We start from the raw sequence: 22,470 nt of genomic DNA, 5'->3' as shown, positions 1-22,470 counted from the left end.
AAGGCAAGAAACAAGCCACTGACCCAAGCCTGTTCCAAATTAAAAACTCTTTATTTAAACTCTCTCCCGTTCCCCTTTTTCCCAGCCTGGAGCGATCCTGCTGCTTCACCAGGCCCAGGGACTGGGCCCAGCACCCGCACAGCAGGGAGGGGGGGAAGCTCCCAGGGGCCCTTGGCACGAGGGTTCTGCACCCCACAAAGCAGCCCCGGAGCACCCTGTGCCCCACATCCCCGTGCTGCTCCACCCCTGCCCCACAACAACGGGGCTACCGAGGGCCTGCACATGGCTGAGCCCTCCTCAGGCACTGCTGAGCAGCACAGCCCCCCTCTCCTTCGGGGTGCCTCCCCAAGGGAGGAGCATGGGGCATCCCAAGTCCCTTCCCGGCCTGCCGGGTGCTGCTGTCATTTGCGCCTGCCAAAGATGGACTTCTTGCTGGGGTTCTTCTCGCCCACGCTCAGCCCAATGAGCAGCCGAGCCTTCTCGTCCTCCTCCTGCTGCTGGATGGTCCCGTCGGATTTGCTCTCCAGCTTCCCCCGGGCCTCTGCGCCCGCCGCCGGCTTCAGGCGCAGCTTCTCCTTGATCACCTGCCCGGGAGTCAGGGGGATCAGCCAGCCCAGATGGCCACACCCCAGGTGGCAGCCTCAGCTGCTGAGCCAGTGCAGCTGCTTCCCATGCTGGGAGCGTGCCACCCACCCTGGGGTTACCATCTCCATCCTGGGCAGAGCAGCCTCAGGAGCAGGGAGAGGGATGTGGTCCCACGTACCTGTGCCACCAAGGCTTTGCGGCTGTCCCTCTTCACCGCCATGGCAAAGTCCAGCCATGTCCATGTGTTGTTGTGGTACTCCAGGCATGGCAGCACCAGGTTCAGGTCACCCCAGTCCACGCTGTTCTTCTCCCCCTGTGTGACAGAGGTGTCAGGCAGTGTGGGGACGATGGCCCAGACCACCCCAAGCACACCCTGTCCCACTGGTCCCACACCTTGTAGCTGACACAGAGTGGCACCTGTGGGATCTTGATGTAGATGAAGGAGTTGTTCATGGCTGCACGCTCCTTCATCTTGTCGATGTCATCCACGGGATGCTGGGGACAGAGCAGAAGCCATGAGCAGAAGGGACACAGCCAGGAACCAGCAGGGAAGGGACAGCCGGGCACTAGGCCACAGCATTGCTTCATCAGGGAGAGGTGAGAGCTGCTCTGGCACGGTGTTGGAAAAATGAGATACAGCGATCACATCAAGCGTGCAGGCGCCTGGTTGTAAAGGATGCAAATCCTCATGGTGGGAGGGAGCAGGAGAAAGCAGACAAGCGTGGGAGGGAAGTGTGGGAGGACATGGCTACCCAGCCCTGCAGTTAAGGGAAAACAGACTGGCACCACAGCAGGGCTCTCAGATTCCCCCCTCACGGCAGCAGGAGGTACCTCAGGTGCTTTTCGGAACGATCTTCTGACCCCTGATGTCCGGTTCAGTCCCTGAGCAACTCCCTTCCCTGAGCCCAGCGAGTCATCGGCTCCAATCAGCTGCCGTGGCTTCACCACGGGGATCCCTGGGGAAAACAGGGTGCACAGTGATGGTGGTGTCCAGCCAGGGGTTAACCATGACCCCAACCCTCCCACCATCTCCCTGTCCCCAGGAGAGACCACAAATCCCTGTTGTTCAACTCACAGCAGGACAGCAGCTGCCCACAAACATAATCCTGGACAGGCAGCCAGAGCCGCTCAAGGACATCCAGAGAGGAGGATGATCACGAGCCTCTCACCTGTTGTCACCAGCTTGGACTTATCTTCCTCATCCCCCACCTCCTCCTCCTCCACATTACGGCCAGGGAAGAAGAAACCCATCATTCTGTGGAAGAACTGGTGGGTGAGCTGGATGGTGAGAGGCACCACGTTCACCTGTGGGAAAGTGACATGTCAGAGCCAGGCACACACTGCCTGTGCCCCACAGAGACCCTGGCACCTCCTGGCCCAGCCCTGGCACCTCAAAATGTTCCTTGATGGAGATGCCTCCCACGGGAGGCCGGACCTTGCTGAAAATCCTCAGGGCCAGCTGCCGGCCAGACTGGCAGGAGCTCTGGGGACGCAGCACCACCTGCAGGGAAGAGGACGGGTGGCTGGGGTGAGGACAGGCCACTCTGCCCACACCACGTGGGTCCCCAGGATGCAGAGCTGCTCCCTCAGCTGCCACTTGCCTTGTACACAGCGTTGGGCAGCAGGTTGTTCATGGTCACCCAGCCCAGTTCCAGCAGATGCTCGGCCGTGTCATCAGACTTGTTGACCTGTGCAGACAAAGCCATCAGCTCCCAATGTCCCCACCCCCAGCTCAGGGGCTGTGGGCACTGTCCAACTTCACACCTTGCTGTAGAGGAAGCGCTGGAGCTCCAGCTCAGCAATGCCCAGCTGCCCATCCTCCTCTGTCAGGCGCCAGCGCGCCTGGGCAAAGTAGAACTCAGTCCTTCGTGCCACACTCACGTCCTCCGGCTGCTTTCGCAGCTCCATCTTGTTGGCTCGCTGCAGCTGGAAGTCCTTGAAGCACCTGCAGCACAGAGGAGAGAGATGGGATGTGGGAGTCTTAGAGTAAGGGGGACACAACGCTGGGAAAGGCTGAGATCATAGAATCAGAATGGTTTGGGTTGGACACCTCCCACTGTCACAGGTTGCTCCAAGCCCCACTCAGCCTAGCCTTGAATACTTCCAGAGACGGGGCAGCCACATCTGGACAACCTGCGCCAGTGTCTCACTGGGAAGAATTTCTCCCTCATATCCAATCCAAACCTAGTCCCAAATTAAAGCCATTCCCCCTTGTCCTACCTGATCAGTATGTTCAGCTCCTCGCTCTCCAGCTGCAGGTCAGCTTTTTCCTGGCTCAGCTGCTGCTGCAGCCGGTGGTTCAGGTCGAGCAGGACCTCGTTTTTGCTGTCATCCTTCAAGGACTGAAGGACAGACAACCCTCAGCACCCTCTGCCCTGGAGTGTGGATCCCAGGGAGCCAAGGCTGTGGGCTCACCTTCATGTTGGAGTACATCTGCTTCTCCAGCTGCCGGATCTGGGCCACGTGCTGCCTCACAGCCTCTTGCAGGTGTAGGATACTGCTGCGCTGCTCCTCAGGGTTGCTGGAGATTTCCAGCTGGAAACGCACCCGCTGCTTCTTCTCACTGTGCTCCTGGACACAGGAATAGGGCAAGGTTAGGACTGCCTGGGTGCAGTGAGTGGCACGGACACCCGGAGCCCCGTGGGTTACCTTGCGTTTGGGCTCCACATGCAGCAGCAGGTTGTTCACTATGTCGAGGATCATGGCATACTGTGCAGGGTTGGTGGAGATCTCCAGGTCGTGGTGGATCAGGGTGAAGGTGTCCACAGCTCCTGCAGGGACACAAAGGGCAAGTGGGGCCTCAGCATGGCCAGAAATGTCTTAGGGACCCCTCCTGTATGCAGCCCTCTGACCTCAGCCACTCCTGGAGTTAGCCATGGGTCAGCCCAGAGCTCTAACCACCATAGCACACTGCCTGGATGCACCCACCCTCCTGCTTCTTCAGCAGATCCTCCTTCTCCTGGTTGGCAGGGGTCTCAGGGGGCTTTATCTGCGTGGCCAGCTCGGGGTCGATGTCGTGGCTGTAGCTGATGTAGTACATGCGGCAGCTGCAGCGAGAGATGATCCTCTGCACCTGCTGGGTCTGCTGGGCTTCCGAGGGCTGATTCCAGTCTGGGGACAGGCAGAAGGACCACAGTCAGACTGCCATGTCCCAGCACAGTGGGACTGCACAGTGCAGGGCTTGGAGCATCAGCCACTCCCTGGAGCCACACAGGGACAGGACAGGTGCTCTCAGCCCTACCAGCCTCGGGGTCACACCCGACTGGGACTGGGGCAGGCACAGCAGCCCACAGGCTGTGGGCAGTACCTGTGGTGGTGCTGACCATGCCCCCCACTGCCTGCCCGCTCTCCATCAGCTCCTGCACCGAGTCCAGGCTCCGCTGACGATGCTCCTCAATATTTTTCACCTGGGGAGGTAAGGAGGCACTGCTGATTGTCCCCACTTTCCCTGGCTTGGCCAAGGCACTGACGGCACTGCCAGTCCCTCACATAGTTCATCCACCACATGCTCACCTCCAGCCAGAGCTGGCCATGCTCCCCCTCAGAGGGGCTGCTCTCTGTTGTGGCAAAGTACTGCATGCCATCCAGCAAACATGTCCAGGATGTCTTCTGCTTCAGAGTGTCCCCATACCAGGCAGGGTGGTGCTGGCACTGCAGCAGCTGTGCCTTCGCAGCGGACACGATCACACAGCCCTCTGTCTCTGCACCACGCAGAACCATCTGTGGGGGGAGAGACCCCAGGGGTTGGATGGACCTTTCTAGGGCAGGCACAGCCCCTGTCAGAGCCAGGCTGAGGGGACAGGCAGGTACCTGGCAGTTGACCAGCTCGATGAGGCAGTTGCGGTTGTAGATGTCGTCGGTCTGGCAGGCAGCAATGCCGCAGAGCTGCTCGCTGGCCCCCGACTCCTCTTCTGTGAAAACCACAAACTTGTCCGTCTCCTCAATGAGCTTCTGCAGCATGTAGGCACCTAGGGAAGGAGAAAGGTCAGTGCAAAGCTGTGGGGGGATGTCGTAAATGTACAGAATGAAAACATGCACAGCTTTGAGCTGTGTGCTTGCCTTTGCTCCCCTCCCCGCTGTGCTCACCCCCTGAGGAGGCTCTCTCAGGCCGGCCGCTGGTGATGGGAGCGGTTACTCTGGCAGGGATGGAGTGAGCAGAGAGGGGGCCCCGCTTCAGCTTCTTGGCCTGCAGCTGTGTGTCGATCTTCAGCCCCTTCAGGGCCTCGGTGGACAGGTTCCGCTTGAGCACAGCCGCTTTCTTGTAGCCATCGTAGAGGCCGAAGGCAATGTCCCGGTTCGTGGTGGTCCAGGATGCCCGCAGGTCCACCAAGTGCAGCTGATGCGTGTGGAAACCGTCGTCCCCATCACGCAGGGGCAGCTCCTGGGCACAGAGGGTCAGTGCCTCAGCACAGCAAAGCCATCCCTGGCCCTGCCCAGTGGCCTCGTGCACTGGGGCTAGAAGCCCTGCCAGCCCTTAAGGCAGAGCATGGGGATTGGAGCCCAGACCACCCCAGGGACCACAGCATGGGCACAAAGTCAGGTGCTTGGTAAATTGGAGGCCCTGAAGTTCTCTCTCTTCCCCAGCCAAATCCTTTCCCTATTGCATCCAACAACCAACATCCCCTTGTCCTGGAGTTGCCACCAGACCAGCACAAGCTGCTGTGCCCTGTTTGCAGTGGTACCTCCTCAGCCGTGCGGTTGCTGTGCCGCTGGTAGGTGAGGGAGGACAGGCTCAGCAGGTGGGTTTTCTTCACCAGGGTGTCGAGCTGGTGGTCTGCGTTCTCATCACAAGTGGAGGCCATGAGGTGCACGGTGACCTGGCTCAGGTCACTCACCATCTGTGTGATGCTCCACTCCGAAATGAGGCGCCGCATCACCGTGCCAGCTGGGGGACAGGGACAGGGGTCAGCCAGGGCCCTGCTGTACCTGCAGTGCTGCTGGCAGGATTCCCACTCACCTTGTGGGATGAGCCGCTGTGTGCCCCGAGTGAAGATGTGTCCCTGGCAGCATTCCACCTGGATCCCCCGCTGCTGGGCAAAGGAGGCCCAGTAATGCACCTGAGAGGGAGCAGAAAGCGGGAGCTGAGAGTCCAACAGAGGCATAGCAGGGAGGAAACACTGAATTCCCAGCCCTGGGAATTACCTGCAGCCGGGGGAAGAGCGCAGTATAGGACAACTGCTTGTAATGCTGCCCCAGCTTCTTCTTGCTGGGTTTCATGTTGTTGAAGAGCTTCCCACGGCAGATGGGCCGTGTCACGCTGGTCCATGTGGCCCAAAAATTCTGCATCCAGCGGAGGGTGCTGCTGTAGAGCAGGATGCGGGGCTGGGAGTACTCTGAGAATATACCCACCATCAGCCAGAACCATGGGGCCAGGACACAACCCAAAACCAGCCCTGCCCTATGCCCCTTGTCCCCAAGGGACCCCCAGGATGCTGTCAGCCACCTTTACTGGGTTGTGTCAGGTCCATCCGGATGGAGAGGTTGAGGTTCTCGGAGCGGAAGGCACGGTAGGAGTCGTACTGCTGCCCCACTGGCACCTCGGGCAGGAACTCGGGGGAGCGCAGCACCACGCCGTGGTGGTCATGGGGGTTCCCATGGCACAGCCACTGCAGGTCCAGTGTCATGCACAGGTCAGGCAGGTGCAGGAAGCAGCAGTCGTCATATCTGAATGCAGAAAAGAGACCCCAGTCACCCCCCAGCACTGGTGAGGGCCCCCCACGCTCATGGTCCCACTCTCACTTGGAGGCTGTCCGGACATTGATATCCAGGTTGCCCTTGAAGACAAACTGCCCAGGCTTCCAGTGGAAGGAGAGTTGGCTCCACTCCCAGTGCATGTTCTCTGTAGTGTTGTAGGGGTCCTGCAAGGTCAGGCATGAGGAGAGGCAGGTGTGAGCTGACCCCACACCATGTTGCTCCCCAGTCCAGTAGCACCCACCTCGGTGGCCAGCTGGTGCAGGTTGGCCTGTTCAATGTCCATGTGCCAGTCTCCATGGAATAGAAGGCGGCTCTTGTCCCACCAGGGCAATGGGGCACTGGGGTCCTCTGAGGGCTTGGTGAGGAGATCTATACACTGGCTGATCAGGGTCCAGGCTGGGTCCCAGCAGGGCCCCCACACGATGGTGTACTGGGAGATCACAGCTGGGGACACGGAGGTTGGCTCAGCCATTTGTCCTGTCCCTACCCACCACAGAGCCCCCCATCCTCCAGGTCTTACAGTGAAAGTCATGGTAGAACTTCAAGGGTGGCATGTTCCTCTCCACCGTGGCATCACCCCAGGGCAGCCCCAGCTTCAGGAGCTGGCGGCGCCGGGAGCAGGCCTGGCCACACTGCTCGGCTCCGAGCAGCCGGCCCGAGAGCTGCCAGTTCCGGATCTCAAACAGGTACCGGGGGTAGTCACGGATCCGCACTGCAGGGGGAGGAAGGGCTGAGGGCTGGGGCAGCAAAGAGACAGGCAGCCCCCCACCTGGGATACAATAGGAGCCATCATCCTGTCACACATCTGCTTCCTTCCCGCTCCCTTTGAACCACCAAAAATCGTCTTCCCTCCCTGGTTACACACCACGTGGTGCCAGCCCAGGCCACATAGCCATCATGCTGTCCTCCAAGGGCACCCTCCCACAAAGCAACTCACCAAAGAAGCTGCCAACTGTGCCCTTCATCATGCGGCACCACTGGGTGACCATCTCCAGACCCTCTGGGGGGAACGGGCTGACATCATCCATGTCCCTCATCTGCTCCAACACACGCTCCGTGCCATGGAAGGACTCATCGGCCATGGCCACCAGCTCTAGGTGGGCCAGGGTCCAGGTGAGGAGGGCCCTCCGCATGGGCGTGTTGGCGTAGAGGCGCCGCGAGCGCTGGATGTAGATCTCGATGTTTTTCTTCTCCAGCGAGGCGTAGAGCTCCTCGATCTTGCGGGCAGGCAGCAGCTCCCCGTGCTGCTTGCGCAGCGCGGCCACCTTGGCGTCCAGCAGCTGCAGGCGCTTGGCGCTCTCCTTGCTCTCGTCCTTCATCAGCTCGTAGTTGTCTCGCAACTTGACCTCAAAGACATCATCCAGGAAGACCCAGGAGAAGTGGGTGACTTTGAGCAGGAGGTCAGGGGGCAGAGCTGTGCTGGCGGGGCGCCCGGGCCGGTGCAGGCCCTTCAGCCACTTCTGTACGCCCACGGCAGCGTCCAGCGTGCGGGAGAAGTCGTACTGGTAGGGGAACTCGATGGTCACGCTGGCGAAGGAGAAGGCCCAGCCGCGGTTGCGGAGGGTGCGCAGGGTGGGGAAGGCGTCGCGGTGCCGGACGACCTCCTCCAGCTCCGGCAGCAGCTTCACCTCCACCTCCTTAAAGCTGAAAATGCTGTGTCCATCAAAGCCAGCTGCCAGCTCAGGGCAGTAGCCGTGCAGGGCACCGCCATGCCAGCTGACCGAGGTCCGTTCCGCAGCCAGGCTGATGTAGTTGGCCTCAGAGACAAAGGCTGTGAGCTTGGCAGAGCTCAGCTCCAGGGACAGCGACAGGAGTCTTTTGGGAGGGGGCCCTTTTGGCTGGAGGGGTGCTGGTGACTCAGTAGGGGTGGCTGGGTGGGACACTGGGCTCTCTGGGGGCAGGGAGGGAAGCGTCCTGTGGCCGAGGGCGCTCCGCAAGGCTTCGTGGCACTGCAGGGTGGCCAGGGTGTGATGGTACAGGTGCATGTGGTCAGGTGGGCTCCACAGCACTGCCAGCCCCTCACCGCACTGCACCTGCACCAGAGAAAGTGAGCGGGTACCACGTCACTGCCAGGGCCAGCGCTGAACAGCCCCATCCTCCCCACAGCACCTTTCGTGCCAGCCAATCCTCTCCCTTCCCCCTCTATCCCCAGAACAGGACAAAGCAGTGGCCCAACAGCTAAACCAACCTCCAGGGAGCGGATGCTGCTGTGGTAGGTGACAGAGAGCACGGAGACGTTGGCCACCGGGTTGGGGATGGCAGGAGCTTTGCAGCACGGCTGCATCTTCTCAGTGATGCTCTTCACCAAGGCCAGCACCATGCCCTGGACGCTGAGTGTGCAGCTCTCAGCACTTCCCAGAACAGTCAGCGTGTCCAGCCGCAGCTCCAGGGCACCTGGAGAGACAGCGTGTCAGTGCTGGAGGCACAGCACAACATGCCAGGTTCCTCTGACTGCAGGGTTATTCCAGGACAGCCATCTGGGATCAGCTTGGATGCTACTTACCCACTACAGCTGAGAGTGTGAAAAGGTTCACATCCTCCACCTTCAGATCCACCTTCCAGAGCAGCCCCCAGGGCTCACTGGAGGCAGAGGGTGGCTGCTTGGCAAGTTCAGCCCCACCAGGCTGCTGGCAGAACAGGGGCAGGACCCTGGCCAGGCACTCAGTGCAGGTGTCAGACGACTCCACTTGCAGCCCACGGATGGTGCAATCCAGGAAGAGAGTATCCGACTGGGTGCTGGACATGCCCAGGGGCTGGTTGTAGCTGCCCTGCAGGACAAACAGGATGATCACTCTCAGGCTGCAGGACATTCTCATGCCACCCACATGGAGTCTGAGACTAAAAGCCACCCCTTGGTCCCTCGGCTTGCCCCTCACCTGGAGGTTGAAGGAGTCGAGGATGAGGGCTTCTCCCCACACATGCATGTTGGGGGGATGTGGGGCACGCTGGATGTGGGAGTCGTTGCCCACTCGCCAGCACAGGTGGTCCACAGCCAGCACCGCTCGCTGGTGCACGCTCTGTGGCCGCAGGTGCTGGTAGTCTGTGGGCACAGAGGAGGGGGCAAGTGCAGGCAAGGCTCACCCAAACATGGGCACCCCAGACACAACCAGGCAGGGATTCACAGCCCCTGGCCACACACACACACACACGGGCAGCACAGCGGCAGCACCATCCTCTGCACTCCCACCCTGCTGCCTCTCTGGCAGACCCCAAGAAGAGCCCAGCACCTCCCTGATCCAGCCTGTACCTGCAGAGATGGAGTTGAAGCCCAAGGCGAAAGGTGGCGTGTCCCCCAGCTGCACGGACACATTGACGTTGGACAGCGAGGCACACAGGATGATGGGTGCTAGGATTTGGGGATAGCTCCTGCACAGAACAAGCAGGGATGGGCTGTTACTGGGAGCTGTGTGCCACAGAGCCTGGCAGGGAACAGGCCCAGAGAGATGTCCTCTCTGCAGGGGCTCCCTGATCACCTCCTGACCAGCCTCCCCATCCCACAGGCGGTGCACAGATAAGGTGCTGAGTGCCCAGGCACCATGCCAGAGCGTGGCCAGCAAGAGGAAACAAGCTGTGATACCAGCAGCTGCACTGAGGCCAAGTTTACCTTCCCTTGTGCCCTTGGCTGGGGACAGGCACCGCCCGGCCCCTGTATTCCTGTGCCAACAGCCCCAGCCAGTGCGAAAACTCTTGGTGACGGTAGTGGATGATGCAGGTGTTGAGCAGCACAGCAGCCGAGAGGTCAATGGCTGTGACCTAGAGCAGGGAAAGGGCCAGGTGGCAAAAATCCCATGCCAGGAGCCAAACCAGCCACCCCCAGGGGACAGAGTGTGGCCAGTGCTCACTCACCTGCACACTGGTCTTCAGGGAGTTGAGGCACACGATGCGCTGGCGGCTCTGGGACAGTAGAAGGCCATCTGGGGGGACAGAGGAGGACAAATGAGGGGTGGCAGGGGGCAGTGATGGCAGCCCTGTCCCATCAGTGCCCTCCTGGCTACTTGCCCTCCAGCTGGAGGTCTACACTCATTTGGTCCAGGTCTGAGGTGGGTGTGAAGTTGCGCAATGGGATTTGCTCCTCTTCACGCTGATATAGAAACTGCAGCAGCTTCAGGCTCCAGGTGAGATGCCTGGAAGACACAGGGTGTCACTGCCAGGAGGGAACTGCACTGTCATGTCCTCCATCTCCCTGTCTCTCATCACCAGCTGACCAGCATGCTGGCATGGACAAACACAGCAGCCCAGCTGCAGCACAGCTCAGTGCTCTCATTCCACTGCCTGAGGATCCTGTCAGCTGTCCTACTGGAGAACCAGCTCACGTGCCTTCCTCCATCCCAAGAGCTCAGCCCCAGCCCCAGCTCAGTCCTTCCCACTGGAGTGGGCTCTAGAACTTGCTCTCTGCAGTCTAGCAGAGCCAAGGGATGAGCAGGGAATGGTACAGTTGTCCCCAGGTCCATGTCCCCAGCATTACTTTGGACTCGGACAGCCTGCCCCTCACCTCTTCTGGCTGTTCATGGACAGCACCATGCTGGTGTTCTCCAGCTTCACCTCCACCCTCCTGGGGATGAGCTTCAGTGTGTCCCTGCTCAGCACAGACAGGGATTTTGAGGGCTCCCCTGGGCCTGGAAAAGTACAGAGAGAGTCACAGGAAGGACTTGCCCAAACCCTCACACTTGGGAGCGGGAGGGAGTGATCCCACAGCCAAACCCCTCTGGCTCCACAGGCAACTATGAGGGCCACCAGCCCCTGCTCTGCCCCAAGCTTGTTCCTGTCCTTGTCCTGACCTGTGCTGGGCTCTTCCCCCACGCTGCTGTGCTGGGTCCCAGCAGTGACGTGGTGCAGCAGGGGGCTGCAGAACAGCCCCTCGTGCAGCTCTGCCTGCAGCGTGCGGATGCAGAGCCGGACGCCCACCAGGCGCCGCTTGCTGCTGATCTCCAGGGAGAGGGAGAGTGACAGGGCCAGCTCTGCCAGGCATGTGTCATCCTGTACAGAGGGGACACAGCAAAGAGCACACAGGGAGTCACACAGTGCCCTCCCAGTGCCTGCTGCAGGTGGAGAGCTGGGCACAGCAGAGAGCCCAGCACCTGGCAGCATCACCCAGCCTCAGGGACACCCTAGGACAAGTCCTCAGCGTGTCCCAGAGAGGCAGTGCCCAGGTTCCAAGTGTGGCATTTCTCCCTCCTCCAGCACTCACCAGCTGGCTGCTCCGGAGGACTTTGCTGTTCACCTTTGTCAGGCTCACCTCGCACGTCAGGCTGGGGAGAGCAGAGAACAGAAGGAGGATGTGGATCTTGCTGCTGCCAAAACAAGTTCCTGCCCTCTTTCCTGTGGGACACAGGGACCCCCAGGTCCTTGCTCCAAGTGCTCCCAAAAGCAGAGCATGCCCTAACTCCATGCACGCCACACTATTTAGAGAACACACAACTCAAGCTTCCTGTGACAGGAAAAGGAACCAGGCCAGCCTCAGAGGAGGTTAATGCGTCACACCACAGGTGACATGGGATGCTGCTGAGTGGGACAGAGAGAGGACAGACACAAGGCTGGGGTCAGAGGAGCTTCCCTCCCTGAAAGCAGACAGGGGTACAAGCACAGCATTACCTCTTCCCATTGCCATTCAGGAGGAGACGTGTCTGGCTGGCCTGGATGTGCCAGAGAGACTCTGAGGTGGCCACGTGCAGAATCATGATGTTGATGGAATCCATGTGGATGGAAAAGAGCTGGGGGGAAGGTGCTGCTGTGAGGGATATCCGACAGCAGCGCAGCCCACAGCAGCCTCTCACCGAACCAGTGCCTCACCTGGCTAAGGAGCCTCAGCAGGGAGGGTTTAAGGGTCAGCTCTGTCCTGCTTTCATTTCCATCAGCTTCTCTGGGAGCCTCTGGGACGGTCGGCTGGAACCCAGGGCCTTTCTGGAGATCCGTGCGGATTCGCACCTCGCCAAAACACAGCTCAAAGTAGCGCCTGGGGAGCAACAGCACAGGCAGCTCTGACAAGAGCTCACACTTGGCACACCTGGCCCTGCCACCAGGGATTTCCCCTGCCCCAGGGACATGCAGGACCAGCACAAGGGCACCCACAAGACACTGTCACCTCCAAGCGTGGGTCACTCCCTCAAAGAGCTGACCACAGGGCAATAAGGATGGCAGAAAGGTGTAAAGGCAGCAGGATGGCAAGCAGGGCGAGGGGTGAGGCAGACCCCCAAAGGGAGCAGGCAGGGAGCTGGGGTGGGGGCACGTACGGCAGCTCCCGGCTCAGTTTGCTGGAGATCCAGACGTTGTCGATCTCCTGTAAGGACACACAGGTAGGTCAGCGAAGAAACAACTTGGCTCTGCCTTGTGATGCTCATCTCAACATTCTCACTCCCAGTGCCTGGGATCATGCAAGGAACAGCAAAACCCCAAGTCTGACCATGGGAGGAAGGGCCAGGCACCAGCTATGTGGGTGCTCAACAGGAGAGTGGCTCCAGGGATTTGCTGCCAGCCTGGAAGTGACAGCAACCACCCTCCCTGCCTTGTCTGGCAGCAACCACCCCTTGCCCAGGTACCCACCACAGTCTGCTGCTCCCGCTGGAACTTGAGGCTGATGTTCTGGGCCCAGAAGAAGCCAAAGGAGCCAATCTTCAGCTCTGCATGAAGCTTCTGCCGGCACCAGGTGACAGCCAGGCGACATGCCAGCCATCTGTGAGGACGGGGGAAGGCCAGGGTCAGCCTTCCTGGGGCTGGGGTCGAGATGCCCTTCATCCTTTGAGCATCAGCTCCAGCACCCACAGCTGGATAGGAGCTCCCAGGAACTCACGGTGGGGAAGAAACCCTGCAGGACCCCCAACAATCCCTGACAGCCCCCTCCCAAGACCAGATGCCTCCACAGGCCCTGGCCCCCTATGCCCACCCCTGTGAGCTCCTCTGAACTTCTCCAAGCCCCCAAGCCTCTGACACCAAACTCTACAACACCCCAATCCCCTGCAGGCTCCCCTCCACACCCAGCCCTGCGAGCCCCCCAAATTCCTGACACCTCCCAAGCCCTCTTTGTCCCCTTTACCCTCTGCTCCCTCCCCCCAAACCCCCAACACTTCACCCCCAGCCCCGCATGCCCCCCGCACCCCCGACACTACCCCAACCCCCCCTTACCACCCCAAAAACTCCCGCGGGCCCCCAAAACACCCGCACTCCCACTGCCAGCCCCTCGGGCCTCCCCTCGACCCTGCCGAGCTCCTCCCAGCCCAGCAGAGCCCCACCCGCCGCGTTGCCACCCCCAGCCCGCTGTCACCCCAGTGCCACCGCCGTGCCCCCCGCCCAGCCCCGTCACACCCCCGAGCTCCCGCCGCGTCCCCCGAGCCCCCGCCAGGCCCTGACCGCGCCAGCAGCCCTGCGAGCAGCGCGACGAGCACCACGGCGAGCAGCGCGGCGGGCAGCGGCGGCGGCATGGCGGGCACGGCCCCGGTGCGGCCCCCGGCCCCGGTGAGACCCCCTCCCTCCCGCCCGCCCCTGCCCCGGCCCCGGCGCCGCCGCCGCCGCCCGTGGGGCCGCCCGCGCACCCCGAGTGGCCGCTGGGAGGGGCGGGACGGGGCGGGGCCCGGCGGCGCCTGCCCGGGGACAGCGGCGGCCGCAGCGCCCCGCCAGGGCCGCACCGGCATCGGGACACGGGGACAGAGGGACACGGGGATGGGGACAGAAGGACAGCAGGGACGCGGGGATGGGACACGGATGCATCGCGACGGCACCGGCATGGAGACAGTGGGGACACCGGGATGGGGACAGGGGTGACATCAGGGCGGCATCGGCATCATGGGGACAGCAAGGCGGCACCAGGATGGGAGAGGAGTGACACCGGGTCTGGCACTGGGTTTGGGACTGGGATGGAGTGAGGGGGGGGTGACAGCAGCTCCCACACTGAAATGGAGTGAGGAGCAGGGGGGGTGACACCAGATTTGAAACTAGGATGGGGCAAGTGGGTGACACCAGGGGCAGCACCAGCATGGGGCAAGAGCAGATGACACCAGGTCTGGCCCCCAGTGCCAGATGTCCCCTGCATCCCCCACACAAACAGCCACACCACAGGGCAGAGTTCAGCACTTTTATAGCCCCAGGTCCTTGCAGGGCACGAGGGGCAGTTGGGGGTACAGCTCCCAGGGACAGCAGGCCTTTAAGGGCAACGTGCTTGGACAGAATGGGCTGCAAAGGGACAAGGTGGAAACTTGGGAATTTGTTTTGGGTCAGGTCTGGATGTTTGGCTTGGTTTTGTGCTAATTTGGGATGTTTGGACCTGCTTTGTGCCGATCTAAGATGTCAGGCTCTGTTGTAGCTCAGGTCTGAACACTGGGATCTGCTTTGAAGTGGTTTTAGGATGTTGGGAGCTGCTTTGGGTCAGGTCTGGACATTGGGGCCTGTTTAGTGTCATATTTGGGACAATGGAATCTGCTCCACGTTGAATTCAGGACATCGGGATCTGCTTTGTGCTGGGGCCCTGTGTCAATGGTGTGTGTCAGTCCTGGGCGGGGACAGGAGCCATCCCCTGGCCTCAGCAGTCCCAAATACAGCAGGGCAGCGCCCAGCAGCTCAGCATCAGTCTGTCCATCCCTCACAGCTCGGCGTGGTACTGCTCCGTTTGGAAGGCCTCACTGGGCTGCATGAAGATGCCCTCCATCACCTTCCAGTAGTTATTCTGGCTGGAGGCGGCCATGCCGTGCACCTCCTTCTGCCCGTGGATGGGCCGGCCGTACTGCTCGCCGGTCACCGAGAGGAAGACGTCGGTGGAGGTGTGCTGGAAGCGCACCTCGTCATCCCGCACCCAGTAGGTGCCACTGCACACCACGGTCCAGTCGTCCAGGTAGTCACCCTCGCCAGCCTCCCCGAATGCACTCACCTCCTGGGGGTGAAGAACAGCTCGTTTGGGGTCAGGATGAAAAAATGGAAAGGTTGAGGTGGGCAGAGGGATCTGCTTGCGACTGGAGCTCTGTTAGGACTTTGAGGGTCTGGTTGGGATTCAGGCACTGGCAGGGCACTGGGGAGCTGGGAGGGAGTGGGGAATAAGGTGGGACTGGCAGGGACCCAGCTGGGACTAGGGAACAAGGCAGTGCTGGTAGGGAGCCAGCCTAAGGAGAGACCCACTCTGGGGAACTGGGGAACAAGGTGAGACCCGTGGAGAACATCTGGGGCCAGGAATTAGGAAATATTGATAGACATATGGGAGTCTGGTTGGGAGAACCTAGGAGACTGACTGGGGAATAAGGCGGGGTTGGCAGTAACATGGGGGACGAGGGGAACCCAGGCGGGAAGGGCAGGGACAGGAACAACCCAGCAGGGACTCAGGGCACCCGCCAAGAGCCGAGTGACAAGGCGGGCCCCGTCATGCCCAGGGAAACACACCGAGCCCTGGAACGCGGGCTGGTGCTCCCCTGGTGGTACCTGGTTCCCGGAGAGCGGCGAGGTGAAGCGGTGGCTGTGCAGGTTGCGGCCGGTGCCCAGGTGCGTGAGGCGGATGGCCTGCCCGCAGCGCACCGGCGTGCCCCGCTGGCACACGGCGGCCGTGCGGCCCCGCACCCGCCAGTAGCTGTTCCCGTCATCCGCCGCCGACACCCCGGTCACCGACTGCTGCCCGCTGCCTGCGGAGGAGGGAGAACCACCATCAATCACACCCAGCCCAGCCCACCGCGGGAGCCGGGGGGAGCGCGGGGGGGCCGCGCCCGTTACCGGAGCCGTAGCGCACATCGTGCGAGTGCAGCCGCACGTTGTGCCGCACGTTGAGCAGCTTCACCACGGAGCCGCAGGTGACGGGCCCGGGGTCGCCGCGCCCCGCCGCGCCCAGCGCCGCCGCCAGCAGCGGGAGCAGCAGCCGGAGCAGCAGCGGCGGCCGCCGCGCCGCCTCCATCCCGCAGGAAGCGGAAGCGCGGCCGCTCCGCCCGCCGGGAGGTCGCGGCTCGCCCGCTCCGCCCCCCGCGCTCGCCACCGCCGCCACCGCCTCCATTTTCCCTCGGCCCCTCGGGTAAGGCCTTGCCGGGCCCGGCAGGGCGGCGGTGAACGGGGGTCCTTTACCGGGGGAAGGGTGATCTCGCTGTTTGTCCCGGCCCGGGTGTCACACCCGGCCCGGCGCCGCGGCGGCTCCGAGCCCCGGTGGAGGCGGCAGGGACGTGCCCGAGGTTGGTGTCGGGCTGCGCCGCGGGCCCCGGTGCGGCCCCCGTGGTGGCCGTGGGTGGGGCTGGCGGCAGCGGGAGCCTCCTGGGCGGCGGCGGGCAGGGCCCGGGGGAGGCCAGGCGGTGGCCGGGGCCGGGGCCGGGGTGGCTCCCCCGGGGCCGGGAGGTGCCGCAGCCCTGCAGCAGCGGGGCCGGGGCTGCGGGGTCGCGCTGGTAGGGTGGGGAGAGCTGTGGGTGTGAGGCGATGGCGTGGGGAGCATCGGGATGCTTTTCTTGGAGTGGGGAAAAGGGCCTGACCTTCGTTTCTCACCACATTGGTGGTCCTGGATCTCCCTAGGCTGTGGGTGTGATTCCCGGATCTCTGCTCTGCAGGTGTGATTCCCAGACCACCGCATTAGGCTTTCCAAACTTGTGGAGAGGTTCTGCCTGAAAAACCGAGGGCCTGGGAAAGCCCTTTTGTGTTTAATAAATGACTGAAAGGTGTCAAACCTTTGATTGGTGCTCATAATGGAGTGAGGTTATTGTGGAGTTTCATAGTCATTTCTGTTGTTTGTTTGTTTGTTTTTTTCCTTGAATACAATGATGTGCAGAAGGAAGGTTACTCCTAAATTATTTAGGATAAGTAAATGGTGAGGTTGCAGGGACCTGATAACACCGGGTGGGAGTGCTAGTATGGTAAATGAGATATGGCAGAAGGTGTAAGGAAGGTAACAAACACCACAAAATTGGCTCTACATCAGCTCTTCTTATTCAGGGAAGAGCAGTAGGTGTCTCAACAATTGTTTCTTTTAAAACGACTTCAACACCTCATTGTAGCCTAAGAAGGATATTTTGAAATTACTTTAAAGGAGGAGAGAATGAAATAGTAAACATTGTTATGCTGCTGAGTAAATATTTGGCAGTTTGTGTCCTGGCAATTCTGGTTAGACCATCCCAAAAAGGGAGCGCTGCAAAACGCAGGGGCAGGAGCAGAGCAGGTTTTTGGGCAAGCAAAGCCTTTGTGTCCTCACCTTAGGGGAGAAGCTTGCTGACAGGAGATATGATCCAGGTGCATGAAGTCATGGGCAGGTCAGAGAAAGCGAGGAGGGAGCATCAGTTTTCTGTCTCTGACCGGAAATTATGATGCAGCAGGGCTAAAATAAACAGGCGGAAGTGTTTTTTCACACAACGTGCTATTAAATGTGTCACCCTGCCACAGGACGTGCTGCCTCCTGATAGCATCGGGGGCCGTGGGACCAGCAGCAGCATTAAAACCAACAAAGCAGGTATGGGAAGTTCCTGAGCTGTGGTGGCTGCCTGGACTTTCCCCATCATTGGTCCCCAGTCATCACTTCCCCCTGTGTTCCTCCCACTGATCAGGGTGGGAGTGTCAGGTTCAGATGCAAGACTTCAGAAATCTGTGAAACAGCTGTAAAAGCTAAATATGAGAATATATTGCTGATGTCAGGGCTGGCAGGCCCTAGTGGCTGTCAGAAGTCCATGTGGATACCAAGAAAAGCCTGTGAGGAAGAGCTCAGCGTTGAGGTGAGGGTGGTTTCTCATGGTGGGAGTGCCTTGCAGTGCTTCACAGGGCTGTTTCTGTTAGGTTTATAAGCTTCAAATCAAAAGATGCCAAAATGGTTTTGTCTGAGTTCTGTGGTGGGACATAGCCTGAAGTTTTTGGTTTTTTTTTAAGAGTACTGATATTGATTTAACTGAGAAATTCACTGAGAGCTTCAGGGGGTGAAAGAGCGGTGTTATCTTTGCAGTTCATTTGAGTTTTTCCTAGTCAGATGTTTGTTGTCAGTCTTGGACTCCTGTGGATGTACTTAGACTGAGCTAAAATTGATTTCATGAGCATTTAGTTCACAAAATTAATAGATTTGGCTTCCTTAAGCTGTGCATTTTGAGTCGAGCTCCCCAGCTCTCTTATTCTCACAGAGCTTTCTGAATCCTCTGCAGTTTGACCCTTTGAAATGTGGCCATGAGAGCTGATGTTCGGTGGTGGCTTTGGCAGTGTGGTTCCCTGGATCTGTGTGATCATAAATGGACTGTGAGTTGAATCATGAAGTGGCAGAGGTTAGAACCATCCCTGCCCAAGCACTCTCCCCTCCAAAAACAAAAAAACACCCACAAAACAAGTGTTAATGTGGAATTGATGTTGTTTCTTCCACAAAGGATGGGGAGAAGTCAAGGGCTGTCTTTGCTGCACCCAGGCTCTCCCAAAGCCAAGGTGAGGGCCTGCCTTTGTTGGTTTGTGTATTCACACTGCTGTCCTGAGGTTGATTGCTGAATAATAAATATGTCTTGCTCTGAGGACACTGCTTGGTTATTCTCTGAACACCACTGAGGTTTCCTGCCTTAGGTGGCATCCCTGTAGCTGAGACAGTGTCAGATGTTTCTGCTTTCTCTCACCCCACACCTGCTCAGGTGAAGCTCTTGAGGGACATTTCTATTCCCAATGTCCTGAGTAGCCAGCAGATAGATGGATGTGGGAAGGATTTCTGAAATCCTCAGGCTCTCATAAAGCAGCCCTTGTTGTGAAGGAGGCCCTGCCTCACCTCCCAGAGTCTGCAGCCATGTCCATCTTGGTCCTGCCCTGATCAGAACTCAACAATCCCAGTTAAAAGGTGCTTGTGGACTCTGGATCAGTGCCACTGTGCCCTTGAGCTGAGCAAAGTGCAGACACTCCTGATCAGAACAGCTGGGCTGGCCCAACACTCCTTGGTGCAGAGTCTTTAAACCCTCCTCGGGTCTCCCTGTGTGACCACACCAAGCTCTGCCTCTGCACTCTGCCCACTTCCCTGGCTTGTGTTGTTTCACATTAAAGCCTCCCTGGGACAGGTGGTGGGAGAGGCACCTTTAATCAATATCTGATTTAATACATTGCACTTCTTTTCCATGCTCAGTGACATCCCTGCTGTCCTGAGGTGAATTTCACTGGAGCTGAAAGCACCTGGGTTTGTGGGTGGTTGGCTCATGTGGAACCTGCTTGGCTGGATCATTAACTAAGATGGTTTTCTTGAGTCCTATTTGTTCCCCATGTCCAGACAAATTCAAATTGACATGGAGTAAAATTGCCAGGAAATTTTGGAGCAAGTGATGAGGAAGAAAGTTGGAATCATGAGTTAAACACTTCACTGGCAGAGAATGATGAAACTGGATATAGTGCTGTGATGAGGTGGGTTTGTATATTGATCATGGGCAGGAGATAAACCACGTTATTAGACTTGGAAATGCTCTAGGAAAAGCCACTCAGCCTGCAGGTTTGTGTATGTTAATACACCCTGGTGAATACCTGGAGCAGGAGGATTGGTGAGAAAGTGTGAAGTTGGCAGAATATTTATACACAGGCTGGTAAACATAATTCCTGTTTCTGTATTGTGTACTCACATGATTCATCAGTGCCGTTTGCATCAGGAACACACATTTAACTGGCATCAGTGCTGCCCTCTGAGGTGGTATTTCTGAGAGGGATGCTTAAATCCAAGTGTTTAACTTCTGAAGTGTCCTCTTGGGGATGGGGATCCCACACTGAACCAGAGCAGCCATGTCCTGGCTGGATGCAGAGCAGTAGCCTTGGCCTGCTGTGGTTTCTGCTTGTCTGGAGCATCCTGCATAAAAGTTGGCCACAGCCACATATTCTGCAGCCAAGGAGTATGAGCTGCTCTCTCCACTCGTGTCTGAAATCTGGCAGAGGTCTTCCCCTCATCTTTGTTGTGGGTTTTCTTTAATGAGATACGGATGACATGTTCCTTAGGAGCTGCTCGTATTTTAAGACTTAAAAGATCATCCAAGATGAGCCTTGGACCTTTTAACTCTAACTGAGCACTAAGTCCCTGTTTTTCTACAAGTTGTTGTGTTTGTGCAGCAGATGTGTGGATCTTGGGGCAGAACAAGAAATCCTGCACATGAGAAGTGTCATGGCAAAGCCTTGATCAGGTTATCCTGGATGGGACTGATTTCCTTCAGTGGGGAAATGATTATGGGAATGTTTTAAAGCATGTTTGTTTAGGTATCATTCCCTGCCATATGGAATTCTTTCCTCATCTTTTTTTCCTCTGCTGTTTTTGCTTGTTTGTGTGTTGAATTACATCAGATGTAATTGAATGTGGAGGTTTTGGCTTTAGATCTGACACCTCTGAACTGCTTTTTGTACTGCTCCTTCCCAAAGGCCTGTACTTCTTCCTGGTCTGATGTTTTCATCCTCTCAGACATTTGAGGAGTTCATTTGGCTTTCTTCATAGCTGACTCTTGTAAGGTTCAGTTGTTTTGATGTATGTAAAAAGGAGGTAAAAAAAAAAAAAACTTCCTTTGAAAATTTCAAAAATATCAATGAGTTTGTAACCACCAGAAGTGGAAGGCTCAGAGAGACAGAACTTGGTGAACACTTTCCTTTGTGCCAGGCTTGATTTATGTTGTGTCCAGAAACCCCAGTTGGGAAAAGCATCAAACAAAAGATTCTGGATATAAAATAAACACTGATTTTGTAGTTTTCTTGTTGCTTCCTCAACTTTGGATGGAGGTCCCTGGCATGGAACATCCTGGCTGTGGCTCTGGCTTGTAGGCAGCCACCAACCCCCTGCCCCAGCCCAGGACCCCAGACCTCTCCAGTTTGCTCTGTGGGCTCTGCCGAGTCACTTACAGATGGCAGTCCTGGCTCAGTCAAGGCCCTTTCCAGGGTCACCCTGGCTTCGTTAACTGAGTCAGCATTAATCATATTAAGATCCTAATTAGCTGGGCTGTGTGCCTGGCACTGTGCAGCATCAGTGGGAGCCTTCCCAGTGCGTGGGAGGGTGTGGATGGGCTGGAGGCTCTGGCTGTGTGCACGTTCCAGCCGTGCTGCTGTGACAGCTCCTGCCCTCCTCACCCAGACAGGGTTTGGCAGGAGCTGGCAGCTCTTGGCTGCTGCCTAATCTCTGGTGACAGGGATGTCCAGGCAAGGTGGACACTGGGTAATTCAGGGCCTCTGTAGCTAATTTGAAACCCTTCTTGCTTTAGGTGCCTTCTCTCCAAAACCTGAAGGGGGAAGTGCTTGTGTTCTGATTGCTCAGCTGATGCCAAGGATGTTTCCTCTTTCCCCAGCTGCTGTGTGAGAGGTTGCAGCCATGTCTGACTTTGTGGAGAGCGAAGCAGAGGAGTCAGAGGAGGAGTACAACCAGGATGGGGAGGTTGTACCCAGAGTAACCAAGAAGTTTGTAGAGGAAGATGAGGATGGTGAGTTTGCTGAATTGTCTGTGTTCATTGCTGTTCTGTTCTGCATTCTGTGGCTCTGCAGATGGAGCAATAACTGTGCTATAACAAACAGCAGGGCCATCTGTAGTCAATAATCTCAGCTGTTTGAGTGCTTCCCTTCCTCCAAGTGCTCCAAGTGGTATTTATAATTGGCAATAAAAACACGCTGCTTCACCCTCGTGGGACTTGCAGTCACACAGTTTGATAGTAAATGTTAGAGCAGAGGAATTCTCCCAGTGTGACCACTCCACCTGTTCCCTCTGAGAGAGAGCACGAGACAAGAAATGGGGATCTGGCAGGAGCAGCTGGCTGGGTGGTGTGTCAGTAGAAGTGTTCAGTTAAAACTCTGTGTGGATGGTGTGGAGGAAGATGCTGCTTGCATGGGTCCCAGTGGATAACCAGTAAGTGTCTAACACGTGCTGCTCTCCATCCCAGATGAGGAAGAGGAGGAGCTGAACCTCGATGATCAGGATGAGCAGGGGAACCTGAAAGGATTCATTAACGATGATGATGATGAGGAAGAGGAGGAGGAAGCCAGTGACTCTGGGGACTCCGAGGATGACGTTGGCCACAAAAAGAGAAAGCGCAGTAAGTTTTGTAATGGTTGGGAGCAGCAGGGCACAGGGTAATGCAGGCCTCTGCCCTGGTCTGTGTGAGCTGGGTGAGCTCCCTTTTGGGTGAGTGCATTCCCAGATTAGCAAAGGGAGAGTGTAACTTAGCTCTGCTGTCTTCTCCAGCTTTTGATGATCGCCTGGAGGATGATGACTTTGACCTCATTGAAGAAAACTTGGGTGTTAAAGTCAAAAGAGTGAGTTGTGTTCCCATGCTGCTGTTAATGGTGTGGTGTGTTGTAGCA

General features: G+C 58.1%; 3 protein-coding genes across 5 annotated transcripts in view; 1 reads left to right on the top strand and 2 right to left on the bottom strand.

The window, feature by feature from the left end:
• Nucleotides 1-28: 28 nt before the first annotated feature.
• On the bottom strand, nt 29-13,710 carry BLTP2 (bridge-like lipid transfer protein family member 2). Of its 2 annotated transcripts, none has more exons than XM_050981858.1 (39): nt 13,624-13,710; nt 12,820-12,949; nt 12,510-12,556; nt 12,070-12,232; nt 11,872-11,990; nt 11,468-11,528; nt 11,058-11,256; nt 10,772-10,895; nt 10,279-10,403; nt 10,126-10,193; nt 9,884-10,032; nt 9,527-9,645; nt 9,156-9,319; nt 8,783-9,047; nt 8,468-8,673; nt 7,217-8,312; nt 6,800-6,991; nt 6,521-6,723; nt 6,325-6,443; nt 6,029-6,249; nt 5,728-5,918; nt 5,543-5,642; nt 5,268-5,470; nt 4,645-4,966; nt 4,396-4,553; nt 4,099-4,305; nt 3,893-3,992; nt 3,514-3,696; nt 3,235-3,356; nt 3,001-3,156; nt 2,806-2,927; nt 2,350-2,530; nt 2,187-2,273; nt 1,976-2,086; nt 1,755-1,890; nt 1,417-1,541; nt 979-1,080; nt 764-898; nt 29-584 (listed from the first exon to the last, which is right to left on the bottom strand). In XM_050981858.1, the coding sequence occupies exons 1-39, from the start codon at nt 13,692-13,694 to the stop codon at nt 402-404; spliced, it is 6,765 nt and encodes a 2,254-aa protein (XP_050837815.1). In that variant the 5' UTR covers nt 13,695-13,710; the 3' UTR covers nt 29-401. The 2 variants fall into 2 exon arrangements, with proteins under 2 accessions (XP_050837815.1, XP_050837816.1); XM_050981859.1 differs by having other exon boundaries at nt 4,672-4,966.
• Nucleotides 13,711-14,330: 620 nt separating this feature from the next.
• On the bottom strand, nt 14,331-16,244 carry SDF2 (stromal cell derived factor 2). Its single transcript, XM_030233744.2, has 3 exons — nt 15,961-16,244; nt 15,676-15,872; nt 14,331-15,136 (listed from the first exon to the last, which is right to left on the bottom strand). Exons 1-3 carry the CDS (start codon nt 16,232-16,234, stop codon nt 14,849-14,851), a joined length of 759 nt encoding a protein of 252 aa, XP_030089604.2. The 5' UTR covers nt 16,235-16,244; the 3' UTR covers nt 14,331-14,848.
• Nucleotides 16,122-22,470, top strand: part of SUPT6H (SPT6 homolog, histone chaperone and transcription elongation factor) — a 26,947-nt gene continuing 20,598 nt past the window's right edge. Inside the window, exons 1-4 of one of the 2 annotated variants that reach the window (XM_030231672.2) lie at nt 16,122-16,252; nt 21,465-21,596; nt 22,050-22,202; nt 22,352-22,422. In XM_030231672.2, coding sequence (XP_030087532.1) covers nt 21,488-21,596; nt 22,050-22,202; nt 22,352-22,422 — 333 coding nt within the window. In that variant the 5' untranslated portion in view covers nt 16,122-16,252; nt 21,465-21,487. The other variant, XM_030231673.2, reaches the window with a different exon arrangement.

The sequence above is a fragment of the Serinus canaria genome, chromosome 19 (assembly GCF_022539315.1).
Source record: "Serinus canaria isolate serCan28SL12 chromosome 19, serCan2020, whole genome shotgun sequence".
In the NCBI taxonomy this organism is placed as follows: Eukaryota; Metazoa; Chordata; class Aves; order Passeriformes; family Fringillidae; genus Serinus; species Serinus canaria.
This window is presented reverse-complemented; position numbering and strand designations above follow the sequence as displayed.

Bases quoted from the DNA above. Each gene is read 5' to 3' on its own strand.
- BLTP2 (XM_050981858.1), bottom strand. From the start codon at position 13,694: ATGCCGCCGCCGCTGCCCGCCGCGCTGCTCGCCGTGGTGCTCGTCGCG. The intron at 10,194-10,278 runs GCAAGTAGCCAG...CTGTCCCCCCAG, and splicing joins TGTAGACCTCCAGCTGGAGG to ATGGCCTTCTACTGTCCCAG. The intron at 4,554-4,644 runs GCAAGCACACAG...CTCCTTCCCTAG, and splicing joins CAGCGGGGAGGGGAGCAAAG to GTGCCTACATGCTGCAGAAG.
- SDF2 (XM_030233744.2), bottom strand. From the start codon at position 16,234: ATGGAGGCGGTGGCGGCGGTGGCGAGCGCGGGGGGCGGAGCGGGCGAG. The intron at 15,873-15,960 runs GTAACGGGCGCG...CCTCCTCCGCAG, and splicing joins CGATGTGCGCTACGGCTCCG to GCAGCGGGCAGCAGTCGGTG. The intron at 15,137-15,675 runs GTACCACCAGGG...CTTCACCCCCAG, and splicing joins CGCCGCTCTCCGGGAACCAG to GAGGTGAGTGCATTCGGGGA.